Source organism: Eulemur rufifrons, chromosome 7, assembly GCF_041146395.1.
Source record: "Eulemur rufifrons isolate Redbay chromosome 7, OSU_ERuf_1, whole genome shotgun sequence".
Classification (NCBI taxonomy): Eukaryota; Metazoa; Chordata; class Mammalia; order Primates; family Lemuridae; genus Eulemur; species Eulemur rufifrons.
The window spans coordinates 156,838,636-156,858,000 of NC_090989.1; the positions used below are offsets into that span (position 1 = coordinate 156,838,636).

Sequence of the window (19,365 nt, forward strand, 5' to 3'; positions counted from 1 at the left end):
TACTAGCATTGATAGTGGATGTGTCCCTTTTATTCCATCACGTGGGTCGGGAGGTGAGGTGCCTTGACCCTATGGAACTTGATAAGCAAATGTAGAATTAAATTGCTGACCAAGCCCTGTTTATATTTATAGCTGGAAGAGCCTGTGTTGTCCTCATAATAGTACAGAAAAATTCAAGATAAGAGAAAGAGCAGCGAATGAAGACTATAAAAGAAAAGAAGAAGGAACACCAAAGATCAAGGTAGAGTAGGTGACATAAGGGAGTTAGAAGAAATTGTCCCGGCCGGGCGCGGTGGCTCACGCCTGTAATCCTAGCACTCTGGGAGGCCGAGGTGGGCGGATCGTTTGAGCTCAGGAGTTCGAGACCAGCCTGAGCAAGAGCGAGACCCCACCTCTACTAAAAATAGAAAGAAATTATATGGACAGCTAAAAATATATATAGAAAAAATTAGCCGGGCATGGTGGCACATGCCTGTAGTCCCAGCTACTCGGGAGCTGAGACAGGAGGATCGCTGAGCTCAGGAGTTTGAGGTTGCTGTGAGCTAGGCTGACGCCACGGCACTCACTCTAGCCTGGGCAACAGAGTGAGACTCTGTCTCAAAAAAAAAAAAAAAAGAAAGAAATTGTCCCATGGTTTATGGTATATTCTGCACTTTTTGCCCCCTTTGGCATCATCTTGTGGCCGGGCATTGGACGATTTGGAAGCACACACCAGTGGTCTCCTGGAAGCTGCCCTGTCTTCCTAGGGCTGTCCCTAATAGCAAAGTGCTGACTCTGGAAACTTACTACTTGGATTCCTGTCCTGGCTCTGTTACTTTCTAACTATGTGACAGGGGACAAGTCACTTCATTTCTTTATGCTTTAGTATCTTCATCTGGAAAATGTGCATAATAATAGCACCCACCTTTTAGATTGTTGTGTAGATCCATTGAGCTGCCACAGATTCATTGAGCTAATACATATAAAGTGCCAAGAATAGTGCCCAGCAATTGGAAATGCTCAGTCATTTTTGGTATCATTTTAGTATGTTTTGTGAAGGTGATACCACTTGAGATTCAGAGTAGTTGGCAGAAGAAACGGGAAAAAAGTAAAAGAAGGTTTGCTCTTGCATTCATGCTGTCAACACAGGCAGTACAGGCACTGGGGACAGAAAGATGGTTACAATCTGGTCCCTACCCTCGAATAACTCAGTAGGTATGTTTTGTGCTTTCAAAAAAATATGAAATATGGGCTGGGTGCTGTGGCTCACACCTATATTCCCACCACTTTGGGAGACCGAGACAGAGGATCACTTGAGGCCGGGAGTTTGAGACCAACCTGGGTGACACAGCAGACATCATCTCCATTTTGAAAAAAATATATGAAATATGAAAAGAAACTCATGTCTTAGCCTTTAGATATTTTGGGCCTTCATTAAACTCATGAATGGCTTTTTAAGGGAAATGTTACAAGGGTTATTGGCAGGGCCCTCAAAGACCACCTTACACTTCTTTCTCTTGTATAGAAAATCTGCCAAGACAAGGAGGGTCACCCAGAGGAAGCCATCTTCAGGGCCTGGTAAGAAAGAATGGCGGTTGTATTCAGCCACTGCCTCCAGACCTCAGCAAAGAAGGCCACTTGTGTGGGGCAATAAACTTCTCTCACTGTCAACCTTACTTCCTTCCCATATTCTCTTAAGATCCAGAAGACTCAGGGTCTGTAATTTTAAAATTTCACATCCAAAGTTCAAGAAACAAGTTAATTAAAGTCATCTGAGACAAAAAAAATATAAAGTAAGCAGTTGCATCCAACTCCTTCAATGTGACCAAAATTATGTAACAGCTTAACTGATAGCAAATTAGACCATATGTCAACCTTCCTCCTTGCCAAAATGACCCTTTTCTCAGTATTCTTCCTGTACCTAGAGAAATGGTCATATTCCCACACTTCTCTTCCATTCTTAATGGTCAGCTTGAGCCAAACCTATAATTAATTCTTCATGTTCTCACTTGTAGTTTGCCGGCTATGCCTTCAAGAACCTGGGGATCCTGAAAAATTAGGGGAATTTCTCCAGAAAGACAATCTCAGCGTGCATTATTTTTGTCTTGTGAGTATAAGGCCTCCTTGGCTTTGAAATTTTTATGGCTTTGATATGCAGACTGTTCTCTATTTTTGCATCCAGTCCCTCAGTTCCCAGCCCTGTTTGTTTGTTTTTCTTAATAGTTTTTTTTCTTTTAAAATCTATTTTTTAAAAAATAATATATGTTCCTGGTATAAAATTTGACAGTCTAAAGTATGTACAATAAAAGATCTCTTCCCAAAACAATATGCCCAATCCTCCCTCTCCCCAGAAACAAATGCTGACAACAGCTGGAATGTCCTTCCAATTATTTTTTCCCAATATTCTTTTTCGTTAGGTAGAATTTGCATACTGTAAAATGTACCAATTTTAAGTGTACTGTTTGATGAGTTTTGATAAATGTATATCCCCATGTAACAATCAAAATAAATAACATTTTCATCATCCTAGAAAGTTCCCTTCTGCCCCCTTCCAGTCAGTCCCACCAGAGATAATCATTCTTCTGATCTATAGATTATTTTTGCCTGTTCTGTTACTTCATATGAATGGAATCATACAGTATATATGCTTTTGCATCTGGCTTTTTTCTCCCAAAACAAAATGTTTTGGAGATTCATCCATGTTGTTGCATGCATCTATACTGTAGCTTATGCCTTTTTATTGCCCAGTAGTATTCTGCTGTATGAGTGTGTTTTAATTTGCATATCTATTCACCTATTGATGGACATTTGAATTGTTTCCATTTTGGGACTATTATGAATAAAGCTGCTATAAGCATTCATCTATTTGTGAACATGTGTTCCCACTTCTCTTGGGCAAATACCTTGGAGTGGGGTTGCTTGCTGTATGCTAACCAGATGTTTATGTGAGGTTGCCAAGTCACTTTCCAAAGTAGTCATACCAGTTTACACTCCCACAAGAAATTTATGAAAGTTGCACAATATTGTTGCCAATACTTGGTATTGTCAGTCTTTTTAAATTTTAGCCATTCTGCTTGGTGTGTATGTAGTGTCTTATTGTGGCTTTAATTTGCATTTTTCTGATGACGAAAGATGTTGAGCTTCTTTTCATGTGTTTATTGACCATTCACATGTTTTCTTTTGTGAAGTATCTGCGTAAATATTTTTGTCCATTTTAAAAATTGGGTTGTTTTGTCTTATTGAGTTGTAAGAATTATTTATATAATATGTTCTGGATATAAATTATTTTTCAGACATATGTATTGTGACTATTTTCTTCCTAGTCTGTGGCTTGCCTTTTCATTTTTATGATAGTGTCTTTTGAAGAACGAGTTTTTAATTTTAATGAGGTTGATCTATCAATTTTGTTCTTCTATGGTTAGTGCTTTTTATGTGTCCCAAATAAATCTTTGCCTACTCGTTGAATTATCTGGGTGCCTTTGTCAAAATCAACTGATCATATATATCTGTGGATCTGGATGATCTATTTATGTCATTGATCTATGTGTCTATCCTTATGCCAATGGCCACCCTCTTTATTGTTGTGGCTTTATAGTGTCTTGAAATTAAGTATTATAAGTTATACAGTCTTTTCCAAGATTGTTTTGGCCGTTAGGTTCTTTCTTTTTCTTTATAAATTTTATATTAAGCTTGTCAATTTTTCTTTAAAAAAAAAAAGCCTGCTGAGATTGTGATTGGAATTGCAGTGAATGTATAGGTCAATTTGGGAAGAATTGATAAATAATATTAATCTTATTAATTAATCTTCCGATCCATGGATGTAGTATATTTCTCTATTTATTTGGATCTTTAAAATTTATCTCAGCAATGTTTAGTAGTTTTAGTGAAGAAGTCTTGCACATATTTTTTAAATGTATTCCTAAATATTTTGTGGTTATTGCTATTGTAAATGGTATTTTTATTTTATTTTCAAGTTTGCTGGTATGTAGAAATACATTTTATTTTTGTATGTTGATATTGTATCCTGTAATCCTGTCAAATTTGCTTATTAGCTCAGTAGTTGTTTTTATTTTCTTACATTTTGTTACAAATGCCTTAGGATTCGTGGTGTACACAATCGTGCCATGTGTGAATAAAGACAGTTCTACTTCTTCCTTTCCAATCTTTGCCTTTTATTTCTTCTTGCCTTTATTGTACTGGCTAGGACCTTCAACCTAATGTTGAATAGAAGTACTGTGAGTTGTTATCCTTGTCTTTTTCCTACCATCAGGGATAGCATCTAGTTTTGCACTATTAAAATATGTTAGCTGTAGGTTCTGTTCATAGATGTTTTTATCAAATTGAAGTTCCCTTTTATTCCTAGTTTGCCGAGGGTATCATTAATGTGTTGAATTTTGTCAAATACTTTTTCTGCATTTATTGAGATGATCTTGATTTTTCCTTTATTTTGTTAATATGGTTTGTTACATCAACTAGATTCTTTAATGTTAAATTAATTGTGCATTCCTGGTATAAGCCATACTTGGTCATGATGTATTATCCTTTTTATATGGTGCCAGATTCAGCTTGATAATATTTTGTTTGATTTTATGTCTATGCTCATAAGAAAACTTGGTCTGTGATTTTCCTTTCTTGTAAATACTGTTAGGTGTCAGGGCTCAGTTAATTTTGATGCATTTACACACATATACATTTTGAACATAAAAATAAACATACACAGTGTTTTGTATCTTGGTTTTTTTCATCTCATATATTTTGGAGATTCTTCCTTGTAGAACATATAGATCTAATTTTTTCTTTTTAATAGCTAATTGGTATTTCATGGTATGGGTGTGCCTAAAAGTATCAAAACAAACCCCTATTAAAGGACACTTCGATTGTTTATGATCTTTCACTATTGATTTTTCTATTTATAGATAATGTGCTCATTGTAGAAAACATGAATAATACTTAAAGGTATAAAGAAAACAGAAATAACTCATCCTAAAACCCTGAGATAATAAGTGTTAAATATGTATCATATGTGTTTTAACCATAATTGGGAACATACAGCTGTAATCCAAGTGCCCTCAAGTCATTTGACGTTGTAGGGTCACCTTTTTTACAATGTTAAAATAAAATAACCTGAGCTCCCCTTATGCATTTCATGTAATTACTGCAGGAAATCTAGCACCCTTCCCAGGATTTTTGGAAGATTTTTGGGGTGGGGGTGAGGTGCTAACATTCTCCCAATGTATGTAACAGAACAGTTTAGCTTCTTTTTCCTTGATTTCCCATCCAGACTCTGCTTTGGGAAGTTTTCAGACACAAAAGGCCCTTTAAAGTGTGTTTTTAAAAGAAAAACCCAATTCCTTCTTTTTGCCTACAATGCAGAATGACTACAGTCAGGAGATTTTAAAACCCTGTTTTCCTTCCTGTAGTACTCTGAGAAGAGTATTTATTCTGTACAGGGGGACAACACAGCAGGAAGGGTAAGAGTGTGGGTTCCATGGGCCCAGGTGTGAATGCCAGTTCTGCTCCTCCTTGCCATGTGACCCCAGCCATGTCACTTACCGCGCTGCACCTCAATGGCCTCCTCTATATGATGAAGGTCACTCTAGCATCTATATCATAGGGTTGTGGTGAGCATAAAATGAGTCATTCCAGAGAGAGTGTTTCCCCAAAGTGCTCAGCGCACAATAGCAGCTCTCAGTAAATGAGAGGCAGCATAACATAAAGGTGAGTGGAGTGGGGAACCTGCGGCCTCAAGGCCACCTGTGGCCCTCCCGATCCCCAAGCGCAGCCCCTTGACTGAATCCAAACTTCACAGAACTAATCCCTTTATTAAAAGGATCTGTTCTGTAAACTTTGGATTCAGTCAAAAGGCTACACTCAAGGATCCAGAAGGCCTCGTGTGGCCCCAAGGCTGCAGGTTTCCCACCCCTCGTTGAGCAAGTCACATCATCTCTCTGAGAAAATAAGGATGATAATAGTACCTACCTCCTAGTGTTGTTAGGAGGATTCAGTGAGTTAATATTTGAAAAGTGCTTAGAGTACCCACACATATTAAATATTAATAGTGAGTGTTATGTAAGCCTTCATTAAATAAAGTACCCTGCAAATGATATGTGTTCCACCAAGCTCTATGCCTTAGCTCTCTTACCTTGTCATCCTCCTCACCCCACTGCACTGTTTCACTGACCATTGACGTTGACGGTCTGGTTCTGCTGCCCCCCAGATCCTATCTAGCAAGCTGCCTCAGAGGGGCCAGTCCAACAGAGGTTTACATGGATTCCTGCCTGAAGACATCAAAAAGGAGGCAGTCCGGGCTTCTAGGAAGGTTAGAATCCCCTGAAATGGGGACTTTGGGGTAGGCCTCTTCTCATACCTCCCTCATCCCTGTTTCTGTTCTTTTCCCTAGTTGCTAGTTCAGAAGTAAAAGGATGCTTGGATTTCCCAACTGGTCCTTCTCTCAGCTCATAATTCCTCTGGGGTGTAGTGTCCTAAGTGAGGAGAGGGAGAAACATCCTGAGAAAACAAAAAAGAATTTAGTGCTGCTTAAAGCTCAGCTTCAGGGTGCCCCGGAGCTTTCGGGACCACTGAGAAAAGGGAATGGCTGTTGCTTCACATGATTTCCATTTCACAGAAAGATGTGCCACACCATGTCTGTCTTGGGGGGGCCCTGAGCACCATATGAGATCTCATTTGCAGATCTGCTTTGTGTGCAAGAAAAAGGGAGCTGCTATCAACTGCCAGAAGGATCAGTGCGTCAGAAACTTCCATCTGCCTTGTGGCCAAGAAAAGGGTTGCCTTTCACAATTTTTTGGAGAGTACAAGTGAGTGAGGAAGGGGAAATGTAAGGCTGCCCTTTTGAAACTTACTATTTAGCCACTAACGACATCAGAGTTTGGTTCTCACAGGCCTGTTTCAATTCACCAGTGAATCTGTCCCTCCATTCAATGATGGGAAACAGTATCTTGACTTGGTGATTTCACAGGGGTTTCTTCTTGCTTTCCGGCCCCTCCTTAAATTACAAACAGCTGGGGTTCATAGACAGCTGCTCAGAACTAAGTGGGGCTTTCAGGAGCAAGAGGCTGTGGATACAGTCCTGGGAGCTCTGTTCAGTGGGAGAGCAGCCATGAGAAGGCATGTGGCTGTTCTTCACCCTGCTTCTCCTCCCCGTGAGTGTGGAGGTTCACTGGGCACCAGCCTGTGTGCTCACTGCCCTTCCTAGACCAGGAAGCTGGAAAACTGCATTAATGACAAACCAGAAACCAAGTCTGTTTACCCGCCACAGATCATTTTGTGGAAAACATCGCCCAAAACAGGACATCCAACAGGGGAACGTGAGGGAGGAAAGCTGCGTCTTGTGTTGTGAAGATTTATCCCAAGCGAGTGTTGAGAACATCCAGAGCCCGTGTTGTAGTCAAGCTGTCTACCACCGCAAGTGCATACAGGTGCACTTCTCTGCTCTGGGACCTCCATAATTGCCCTAGTTCTATGCCTGGAATTACAGCACCCTGTTAACGTGCGGGTACATATCAGCTTTGGCATTCCGTGCTGGAGGCCTGTTCAAGGAAAGTCGGCCCAGTCTGGTCATCCTTGGCCTATATCATTTATTTTTATTTTTACTTATTATTATTATTATTTTAGAGACAGGGTCTCTGTTGCTGAGGCTAGAGTGCAGTGGTTCAATCATAGCTTACTGCAGCCTCAAGCTCCTGGGTTCAAGGGATCCTCCTGCCCCAGCCTCCCGAGTAGCTGGGACAATAGACATAGAGATAGAGTCTCACTGTGTTGCCCAGGCTAGTCTAGAACTCCTGGCCTCAAGTGATCTTTCTGCCCTTGCCTTCCAAAGTGCTAGGATTACAGGTGTGAGCCACCACAACCAGCAGGACCTCATTTGTGATAAGATTTAGACTGAGCCAAATCCTCAGGATTCCTAGAGTGAATGGACTCATCCCAAAATGAGTCAAGGAGCCTCAAAATCAGCCTCACTTCTTGGGATGGAAAAAAAGGGAAACATGTGGCCAGGCTCCTGATCCCTACTTAGCACTGCCAAGCCCCATGGCCAGAGATGACAGCTGAGGCACTTCTGGGAACTCTCTTGAAAATATTTTGGCCCCAGGTCTGACCCGTGGATTTGCAGCCCTTACCCTAGCCCACCAGACTCCTTTTCCTGCACCCCTGTCAGGCTCTCTTAGCAACATCCTCCTTGTGGGGTGAGGGTGGGATTGGAAAGAAGGTGGTCAGTGTTTTTACAAACACATGCTTTTCCATGTTTCTCTTACAGAAATATGCCCACACATCAGCAAAGCATTTCTTCAAATGTCCACAGTGTAACAATCGAGAAGAGTTTCCTCAAGAAATGCTAAGAATGGGAATTCACATTCCAGACAGGTAGTGGAAAGCGTAAAGCAGGAACTGAGCCAGGGAGTGGGTTGCCTAGATTTCTAGAGAGGAGGTGAGTGAGAAGATAGTTCAGAGAATGAGAGCAGCAGAGGGAAGCGAAGAGGGAAGGGGTGGAGGGAGTGCTCTTTAATTATCAAACGAAAAGAGGGAGAAAAAGTTGGGGGGGACATGTTTCTGAGAAGGGCATTTTGGGAATCAGAATTCCCTAGAGGGTTGGTTTCTTAAATTCCGGAGAACTCAGGAACTCTCATGTTCTACTCATCCTTCCTCAACCCTTTCCCACTGACAGCCCACTCGCCCAGCCTCGTTGGAAGTGTTCAGGCAGCCTGTTGAACTCTTTTGCTGGGCTTAGCTTGGGATGTTCCTAGTCCTTCCTTGATGGACAAAGGTTTCAGCAACCAATTACGTGTCCCTTACTGACTGTTTCTTCTCCCACTGCAGAGATGCTGCCTGGGAACTTGAGCCAGGGGCTTTCTCAGAGTTGTATCAGCGCTATCAGCATTGTGATGCCCCCACCTGTCTGTACGAACAAGGCAGAGACAGCTTTGAGGATGAAGGGTAGGGAAAGGCTCTGGCTATAAAGAAATCTTGTCAGTGCAATCTTAGAGTTAGACCTTGGCACAGGTGTTAGGAGCAAGAAATTCACTCTTGTCCACAGACCTGAGGGTGAACACAATTGCTAATTCTCTTCTTGACTAGCCCCTGACTCACTCATGTGCAAGTGAACAGGTATCCTCTGCAGGGTCTGCTTCTCCTTGTGCTCAGTGGAGAGACACTCAGGGCCAATTCCTTTCCAAATCCTCCTTGTGAGGGGCTGTGCCTGACTGCAGGCTCCTAAGATCAGCACTCAGCCTCTCTGAGCCGTGCATCCTTGATGAGTAAAATGTATAGTAAAAAATGCCTGGGAAGCCCTCAGCACAGCTGAGGCTGGCCCATAGCAAATATCCAAGAAGGGGAGTTAGTGTTCTATTTGTCCCCACAACCCTTCCTTGGCTCTTCCTGTAGGAGGTGGCGCCTCATTCTGTGTGCTACATGCGGATCCCAGGGAACCCACAGGGACTGCTCCTCTCTTAGATCCAACAGTAAGAAATGGGAGTGTGAGGAATGTTCACCTTCTGCTTCAGCCACAGGTAAGGCTGGAGGAATGGGCTGATCTAAGAACTGGGCTGGGGTGGGGGACATTGTTGTGCCTGGGAAAGAAGGAAGACATGCCACCAGAGCAGGACTTTTAGTTGAGGCCTTTAGCTTTGGAAGGAAAATGGCTAGAGAGGGGCTTAAGGACCTGCACCTGGGAGAAGCAGAGGGTTGAGTTTTCTTCTCCTACCTTTCTTTCACCACAGACTACATACCTGAAAACTCAGGTGACATCCCCTGCTGCAGCAGCACCTTCCACCCTGAGGAGCATTTCTACAGAGACACCAGCCTGGAAGAGAATCCAGGCCCTTCTGGGACTGATTGTCCAGGACCTTCCTTATTAGAAAAGCCAGAGTCCTCTGGTGGCAGGAGGGGCCACTCCTGGCGGTCCAAGGGTGTCAAAAAATCCAAGTAACAGCTTCTGAGTAGTTGCTACCTAGCATATTGGATATGAAGCTGTGCTCCTTCATTGGATTTGGGGGAGGAAACACCCCAGGACTGTGAGACAAGGAAAGGGGCCAGCAGTGAGACTATGAGCCAAGGAAAGAGAAGTCCCAGGGTAGAGTGAGGGGAGAGCGGAGTCCCAATGTCAACAAGGGACTGTGGCTCTGAGAGTGCCTCTGCTCTTCCTTCTGGATTCCCAGAGGGCCCTTTCTTCTCCTCTTCTTCCACCAAGATTCTTCCACCTTAATTTCATTCTCGTATGCCTCTTGTTACTTCACCCATGTTCATTAGTATGCAAATAAAGGTTTTCTCTCCATTGGCGTCTCCTTATAGATTCACTGTGGAATTTGTCTAGCATACTAAGGAATTTGGAGAGTAGAGTGAGGGAATAAAGAAAACTCACCCTCCTAGTCCATAAAACTTGGTGAGTTAATGTAGAACTTTCAATTTAGAACATAGACATGTTTCTTTGAAAGGGAATCAGTTTGCAGGGAAATTAACATTACAGGGGCAGAGATTTTCATCATTGTGCAGATGAACACACAGGTTCTCATCAGGGAGGTGAGCTAGTAGTCCACACTGGACTGAGAACAGGCCCTTGTTGCAAGGTTTGGGGCCCTTTACTCAAACATGCCAGGGACTGCCATGCTCATGGCTGAAGGGACTCCATTCATTCCTGGCTGGTGTGGGCTTCAGCACACCTCCACAGCATGAATTAGCTGTTCCAACTCTTGCTGCCTGGTGGTGCAAACATTTCCATTCAGAGTGTAACTACGAATTTGCATGCCAGGACATTCACATTAGGCAAGGCAGCTAGGATGGGAATCTGGCAGAAGGCCTAGGAAGAAATTGAATAAAGCCTATCTTACATTTGTATGTTTTTAATGATTTCATGGGATTTGGATTAGTAGGGGGAACTCAGAACCATTGCCAGATGCTGAGTTCTTAGCATCTCACTGAGTCATTGTCACTAATGGTAGAGGACAATGTTCTCATTCCAAACATTGCAAATCTCTGAAGACTTACATCCAAGTTATGTATGCAATGAGCGCTTTCAGATTTGACCAGATTCACCTGGAATCAAATGGAGGGTATATGTGTCTTTTTGTTGTTATCAAAGTATATAGGCAAAGTAATCAAGACTTTTAAAAGTCTAATAGTACTAAAAGGATTATAATGAAAAATAGTTTCAACTTACCCTTCCCTACTTCCAGTCCTATTCCCTAAAGGCAACTACTTTCCATCTTTTTGGCTGTTTCTGGACTTATTAATCATAGACTTTTTTTTTTTCTTAAGAGACAGGGTCTTAGTCTGTTACCCAGGCTAGAGTGCAGTGGGCCAATCATAGCTCACTGTAACCTCCAATTTTGGGCTAAAGCAATCCTCCCACCTCAGCCTCCCAAGTAGCTGGGACTATAGACACACATCACCATCCCCGGCTGATTTCTAAATTTTTTTTTTTAGAGATGGGGTCTCAGTGTGTTGCCCAGGCCAGTGTCAAACTCCTGGCCTCAAGCAATCTTCCTACTTCAGCCTCTCAAAGTGCTGGGGTTACAGGCATGAGGCACTACGCCCAACCCAATCTTAGACGTTGACTTTCTATTATGTTATGTAAAGATTTAGCACCTTTAGAACCTTCCCATTTTCATTTTCCCCATCTTATATCACTGCCTCACAGTTTTTGTCAAATTACTTCTCAATGTTTCCATTATTATGACTATGGAAGTACTGCTTACTATTGAGCCAGACTGTATATACTATGATTACCTTTCCTCTCCTGTGCAAAGTTTTTTTTTTCCTGAAATTAGTAACTGCCTTTTTAATTTACTATGTACCTATTGCTAATTCTTCTCACATGTTCCAAATGATTGATAAAATGTCTCCAAATACAATTCTCCTCATAGGCCAAGCATCAGATCTCTATCTGCTGCACTTCTTTTCTGGAAGACCTGCCTCCTAGAGCCTACTTCTGAGCTGGCCGCCCCAGGGCCTCCTGCACAGATGTCAGCCTAGGGCTCCCCAAAATTATTGCCCTTTTTCTTCATTTTCTCTCTCACAGGTCTGATGACTCAATGCTATGCTTCCTTACCGGGACATCCAAGGAGATTTTTTCAGAGCTTTGGAAGTGACAAGAGAATCTTTAAATTGTGAATTTTCGTTTCAAAAACAATATTTTACCCATCCTAAAGACTCAGCTCTTGTAGTGATAATTCAAAACTGAAAGATGCTTCCTAGATTAAGACTTTAGTTTCTTAACCTAAAGTTTTTATAACTTGGGTCACCAGGCATATGCTTAGAGATCTGTGGTAGTATCTTTTCCTTTAAAAGGAGTCCATTTGTATACAGCTCAAGCATGAGAAACACCATCTTAACTGAAAGTAATGGCCCCCTCAACTTCAGCTTCAGTGGGTGGAAGGTGGAGCTTGCAGGTGCTTTTTGGTCACCCAGACATTCAGCTGTCCCACCTCTGTGTACAGTATGGGTACTGTGGGTACCTGCTCAGCTAGCAGGACAGTGTGTACACACACACCTTTTAACTATTTCTTAACTATTAACCATTTTTTACTCTTTGTACTTTTACTCTCCATCAATACTAATAACCAACCCCATTTTTGTAGGCTAGAAAGTCCAACTTTGAAATGTTCTGTTCATCTGGGCCTAATCAATCATCCTCTACTAAATAATTGGATTTTTTTCTTAAATAAACTTTTAATTTAGAACAGTTTTAGATTTACAGAAAAATTGTGAAGATAATATAAACAGTCCTCATATGTCCCCCAAACAATTTCCCCTATTATTTATTTTTATTTTTTTTAGAGACGGTCTTGCTCTGTTGCCCAGGATAGAGTGCAGTGGCACAATCATAGCTCACTGCAGCCTCAAACTCCTGGGCTCAAGTGATCTTCCAGCTTTAGCCTCTTGAGTAGCTAGGACTACAAGTGTGTGCCACCACACCCAGTTAATTTTTTGTAGAGATGGGGTCTTGCTATGCTGCCCAGGCTGGTCTCAAACTCCTAGCCTCAAGTGATTCTCCTGCCTCAGCCTCCCAAGTTGCTAGGATTACAGGGGTGAACCATAGCACCTGGCGAATTTCCTGTATTATTAACATCTTATGCTAAATTTGTCACGATTCATGAACCAATATTGATACATGAATATTAACTCAAACCTGTGCTTTCATATTTTCTTAGTTTTTACCCAATGTCTTTTTTCTGTTCCAGGATCCCATCCAGGACACAACATTGCATTGAGTCATCACATCTCCTTAGGCTCCTCTTGGCTGTGACTGTTTCTCAGACTTTCCTTATTTTTGATGATCTTGACAATTTTGAGGAGTACTGGTCCGGTATTTTGCAGAGTGTCCCTCAATTGGGATTTGTCTGATGTTTTTCTCATGATTAAACCAGGTTTAATAGTTTGTGGGAGGAAGACACTGGGAAAGTGTCGTTCTAATCACATCATATCAAAGTTCCATACTATCAACATGACCTCTGTCACTGCTGATGTTAACCTTGATCATCTGGCTGAGGTTACTCTTTTTCCACCTTTGCATACTGTGCCTTGTGGAAGGAAGTCACAGTGTGCAGCCCACAATTAAGGAGTAGGGATTTATGTCTACACACACGCCCTGAGGATGGAGTACCTACAGAAATTAAGTGAAATTTTTCTGCATGGGAGATTTACCTATTCAGTCCCACTTATGGAGCCCTGGATATGTATACAGGCAGTCCCCGAGTTATGGACAACCTGACTTACAACGTTCTGCTCTTGCAAACGGACTCCCAAGGCTCCCCATAAAGATAATTTATAATTCAATAATTAATACTTCAGACACTAGTTTCTTCCACGCACGTAAACACACCCGCATAGCTTACGCAGTTCGCTGGCGCAGCATCTTTATGCTAATAGTCTCATTGCACAGCGTCACCTTCATCTTACCTTTTTATTTGAGTCTGAGTCTGTGTTTATCCTTATGACCATGCCTTCCGAGCAAAGGTCCACTGCAAGTCCAGGAAGCCTGCAGCAAAGAGAAAGGTGATCACGATGGAAACGAAAGTAGAAATAAGCTTTCAGAGAAAGGCCAGACGCCATCATTCACTAGGAAAGCATTAGGGTTCAGTTGCTTGACTATCGGAACAATTATAAAGGACACAGTGAGAATAACGGAACGTGTGAAAGGCAGTGCTCCAGTGAAAGCGTCAGTTATTCCAAACCAACATAGTGGATTGATTATTGAAATGGAAAGGTTCTTCTTGATTTGGTTAGAAGTTCAAAATAAGTGTAAATTTCCTATTAGCCTACCTAGTGTTTTTTTGTTGTTGTTGTTATTGTTGTTGTTTTTTGTTTGTTTTTGTTTTTTTAATTTCATCTTATTGTTATGGGGGATACAGAATTGCAGGTTACATACGTTGCCCATGTACCGCCTTTCCCCCCAAGTCAGAGCTCCAGGCGTGTCTGTTCCCCAGGTAGTGCGCGTTGCACTCATCATGTAGGTATATATCCCTCCCCTCCCACCCTCCCTTGCCGAGTCAGCACCTTCAAGCGTTACCATTCCCCAAAGCCTACCTAGTGTTGATGCAACATTAGATGTTAACCTTTATTTTTTTTTTATTTTTTTTTATTTTATTTTATTTTTTTTTGTTGAGACAGAGTCTCACTTTGTTGTCCAGGCTAGAGTGAGTGCCGTGGCGTCAGCTTAGCTCACAGCAACCTCAAACTCCTGGGCTCAAGTGATCCTACTGCCTCAGCCTCCCGAGTAGCTGGGACTACAGGCATGCGCCACTATGCCCGGCTAATTTTTTCTATATAGATTTTTAGGTGTCCATATAATGTCTTTCTATTTTTAGTAGAGACGGGGTCTCGCTCAGGCTGGTCTCGAACTCCTGACCTTGAGCAATCCACCCGCCTCGGCCTCCCAGAGTGCTAGGATTACAGGCGTGAGCCACCGCGCCCGGCCAGATGTTAACCTTTAATATTCTTTTTTGAAATGTCTCCTATTTAAACTTTTTGTATGAGTTAGTTTTTATGTTCTATTTGTTTGAATTAAAAGAGCACAATAATTTCTGTAACTTATTATTATACTACAAGGGTATTATTACACTATTACACTGTATTATTATTACCACATATGAGCCATTATAGTATTCTTTTTTTTTTTTCTTTTTGAGACAGAGTCTCACTTTGTTGCCCAGGCTAGAGTGAGTGCCATGGCGTCAGCCTAGCTCACAGCAACCTCAAACTCCTGGGCTCAAGCGATCCTCCTGTCTCAGCCTCCCGAGTAGCTGGGACTACAGGCATGTGCCACCATGCCCGGCTAATTTTTTCTATATATATTTTTAGCTGTCCATATAATTTCTTTCAAATTTTAGTAGAGATGGGGTCTCGTTCTTGCTCAGGCTGGTCTCGAACTCGTGAGCTCAAACGATCCGCCCACCTCGGCCTCCCAGAGTGCTAGGATTACAGGCGTGAGCCACCGCGCCCGGCCTATAGTATTCTTATTAATTATTATCACCGTATATATGCTGTTCATCAGGGATCCGAGTTACATACAAATCCAACTTAAAGACATTCTCAGGAACGCATCTTATCCATAACAGGGACCACCTGTATTGCACTTTGGGTTACAATCCAAAACTACTTTATTTTGTTGCTCAAATTGTTCCGGCTTTGGCCATTGGGTGCTCATGTGTCCTTTCCACACATCCCCATTATTGTGTGTTTTGTTTTATTTTGTTTTTGAGTACTTTCTTACTTTCTGGCACTACAGATTTCCCAAGCACATCCTGTATATTTTAAATACCTGTTTTTATAACTGATGTGATGTATTAGGATTAATTACCGTTTCATAACTTAGGACCTGGAACAAATTAGTTCACTTGGGGAGGGTAAAAATAGATGCTAAGTAAAAATTCCCCAAAGCACCTGCTCCCCTTCCTCTAATTCTTACCTTTACAGAAATCATAAACTGAGGCCAGAAACCATAGAATTTCCTTCTGCTTCCCTCTCTTCTCAACCACCCTCTTCCTTGTCAATTTGGCTGTTTTTTTTAAAATGTTTGCCTTCCTCTCCTTCCCATTGCCAGTGCTCAGCTCAGACCTTTGTGCCTCACAAGACTGCAACAGAAGCCTTCTGGCAGCGCGGTTTCCTGTGTCCACTTGCTTCACTGACACATCCACCCTTTCCCCTTCTGCCAGTTACCATAAAACATCTGCTAGTTCTTTGCTCAGGATGGCCCTGCTGAGATTGGCCTCCAAGTCCTTCCACAGACAAGGCCCTGCACAGTTGCATCTCCCAGGACACCCCCCCCCCCGACCCGGCATTCTGCCCTGGCTACCCTGGAATACTGGGGCCTAGGCCTGGGGCTCTCAGCCTGGAGAGTCTTGACTTCATGCTCAGCCTGTTGAACCCAGCATGAGGGCTACTTCTTCATCCACAGGCCCTCTCACTGGCCTCTGCTTGTACCCCTGCTATATCCCCTGTCGCTCTCTGTCTGTCCTACAGTTGTGGGTCTGTCTCTCCTGCCAGATTGGAAGCCCCTTACCAGCAGGGACCTGTCTGTCTTATTAGCCTTTCTTCCCTTGTGGTTCCTGGCCCAGGACCCCACGTTCAGAGGCAGATTAACGTCTCCTGAACTGATGGATGCTCATGCCCTGTATTCGTGTGCCTGTTGTTTTGCTGCCAAACACCAGAGGGCACAGTTAGCATGTTGACAAAGAAGATTATACATCCTCAGAGCTGGAAGGTTGAGAATGGCTTAGGAAAATCTTGCTTCTGTTTTGGGATTGCATGGAACTTAATTGCTCCTCACTTGTTCCACGCACATCTGTTTGAGTTTATTCAAACTGTTTGAGTGTATTTCTGTGTATTTCCATTGAGTGTATTTCTGTTGAGTTTAGAGACCAGTAGAAAAGTACTAATGATGCTTCTACCACAGGTCAAATCCTCAGATAAGACTGCCTTCATGGTCTATCCAGGCCCAAAGGAACCCTCCTCACCCCCCAAAAATGTCTCCCATTTCCCCATTGGGAGACATCCAGCTGCCCTCCCCACCCCTAGCCCCCAAAATGGCAACTGCCAATCCCAAGGGGAATATGTGATATGGTTCTCTGTTCCTTTTCTGCCCAGCCCTCCTACCACATGCATACACACACACACACACACACACACACACAGGTACATGTACACATGAGTGCACACTCACGGACATCAGGGCCTCTGGGTGGTGGTTCAAAGGCTCTAACCGCTGTGGGCGGCGGGGGAAGTTGTTACAAGGAACGGCACCTCCACTGGCCCTGACCCCAGGGACACTGTGCCATCTCCCCATGTGCTCCCAGGCTGGCTGGAGGTTAGTCACAGCATCCTGGGAGCCCTCAGGTGTGAGAAGGCTCCCTGGTGACTAAGCCAGGGAGCCTCATTCGAAAGGAGCTGGCCATTTGCAAAGGTCTCATGCCTTGTACATTTTTTCCAAAAAGCAACATGACAATTGGAGGCCATAAACTGAAGAGCTGGTATTTTTCCCAAAACCAAAAGTGAACACCTTGCCCTCCCTTCTCCCTAGCAAACCCCCTCTGGCCCTGGGATCCTTGAGCAGCATGACAGCAAGAGGCCCAGATGGAAGGGGTGAGGCCAGGAGGCCTGCCTCGAGTCTTTGGTGTAAACTGGCTTCTTGACCCTGCCCTGCACGCATCCCTGATAAACAGGAAGGCGTCAGCGCCATCAGCGTCCATCCTTTCAGACCATCTGAGACCTGTCTGGGCCATCAAAGCCATCCCCAGCCCCCCAGGAGCATACTGGAGGGGACACCAGCCTCACCAAAACAATCCCCCATTGTGTTCCTCCCCTTGGAAATCATGGATTTGTAAACAGGCCCTTGCATTTAGACCGGTCCTGCCCTGGCTTTGTGCTGGTATGTTGTTTTTTCTTCCCTGAACAATGTCTTTTCCAGTAGAGCCAGCCGTTCACACCATTGTCTGAGACCCTTGGACTACAGGAAACAGCACCAGATTCTTATCAGCTGGGGGCGGGAGAGGAGGGGTGAACAGATGAGATCATGTCCATAGAGCAAGCTGCTGGTCTGACATGTCATTCTCCTCCACCTTTATCTGTGAGAGCAGGGCCCACCTTGCCCTCTGTCAATCCAGGCTTCAAGTGTCCCTAGTACAGTCCCCTCCATTTGATGGCAGACACCTGGACTTTGCTCCAGACCTCTGTTGAGTCGCTTTGGAATCCTGTCACCCCACATCTGCCCCCTTGCCCTGGTCATCCCTCTGTGCCCAGTGGGGTACTCCTGGCAATGAAACACGCCCCACTGGCTGAATTAGGGTGCACTCTGGTCATCTTCCTCCCTGGGGTAAAAAGGTTGAGACGGGTCACCTGAGTCCTCCCATCAACAGAGCCCCTGAGTGGAGGCTATCAGTTAGTTGCTGGAGGCCTGGCATGACGACAGCCCAGCATCCCTTACCTCCCTCCCTGGAGACTTTGCAACAGTTTCCATGCTCAGTGGAGAATGAGTTTTTAAAAGGCTACATGAGGAACCAGGGATTTCCTTAATGAAACTCCAGCAGGGAAAGTGAAAGGCTTCATTAGGACTCAGCCTCTAAGCGAGGGTCCAGCAGTGGTACCCACAGCAAAGAGGGGCAGGGGCTGGGCAGTGGGAAGTGGGCACAGGGCCACAGCTGCCTTGCCTCATTGCCTGGACACAGAGGGATGGGCGAGTACGGAAGAGGAGCCAGGGTGGAGGCCCAACAATTCCCAGGCTCCTTATCAGGTATTGTGTCCAAGCCAAGCCCTACCCACTCACTCCAAGTCTGTGGTCTTAGGAAACCCTGGGGACTTGTTCTTGGTGTGTGTTGAACTTTCTCCTTGAGGAAGCCTCTGCAGCACAGGACTTAGGTGAGGCTGGAGTGGGTCCTTAACTCAGATAGAAAGTGAGCTATTTCTGAGCAACCGTCTCCCAGTTCTAAGAAGATGTGGCTGGCCAGAGGAGCCTCAGTTTGCTGGATCGGCAGAGGCATGTGAGCCAGTCTCTGGGGCCCACCCCGCTGGAGCTGGAGCTGGGCCCCTGCCAGCCCCCAGACAAGATAGCCTGGCAGGGGGCAGGCCGGGCTCCTGGTGGCTGCTACCTGCCTACTCCTCCAAGTAGGGGATTCTAGGAGTATCTAGGACCTGATCTGCACTTAGCTAAATGAAAGAAAAGCACAGAAGCCATTTGAGAAAGTGAAAAGGGCTGTTTTCTTCCCTTATTCTGACCTCTTCCTGTCCCCTACCTTCCTTAGAAACTAGTCCATTGGATTGCAGGACAGCCACAGGCTTGGGGTGAATCCTGGCCCTCCATAGAGGACCATGCCAGACACAGGAGGGGCTGGCAGTAGGCTGGGAGTGGAGGGACGAGAGCCAGAGGCAGGGCAGGGTCCAGAC

At 44.0% G+C, this 19,365-nt stretch overlaps 1 protein-coding gene across 1 annotated transcript; it reads left to right on the forward strand.

Annotated features, from left to right (window-relative positions):
• Positions 1-197: 197 nt before the first annotated feature.
• PHF7 (PHD finger protein 7) lies at positions 198-9,919 on the forward strand. Its single transcript, XM_069472047.1, has 10 exons — positions 198-241; positions 1,505-1,557; positions 1,995-2,086; positions 6,197-6,298; positions 6,670-6,794; positions 7,256-7,415; positions 8,252-8,358; positions 8,812-8,928; positions 9,376-9,500; positions 9,711-9,919. Exons 1-10 carry the CDS (start codon positions 198-200, stop codon positions 9,917-9,919), a joined length of 1,134 nt encoding a protein of 377 aa, XP_069328148.1.
• The last annotated feature ends 9,446 nt before the right edge of the window (positions 9,920-19,365 follow it).

Bases quoted from the DNA above. Each gene is read 5' to 3' on its own strand.
- PHF7 (XM_069472047.1), top strand. From the start codon at position 198: ATGAAGACTATAAAAGAAAAGAAGAAGGAACACCAAAGATCAAG. The intron at 2,087-6,196 runs GTGAGTATAAGG...GCTGCCCCCCAG, and splicing joins GCGTGCATTATTTTTGTCTT to ATCCTATCTAGCAAGCTGCC. The intron at 8,359-8,811 runs GTAGTGGAAAGC...CTCCCACTGCAG, and splicing joins GGAATTCACATTCCAGACAG to AGATGCTGCCTGGGAACTTG.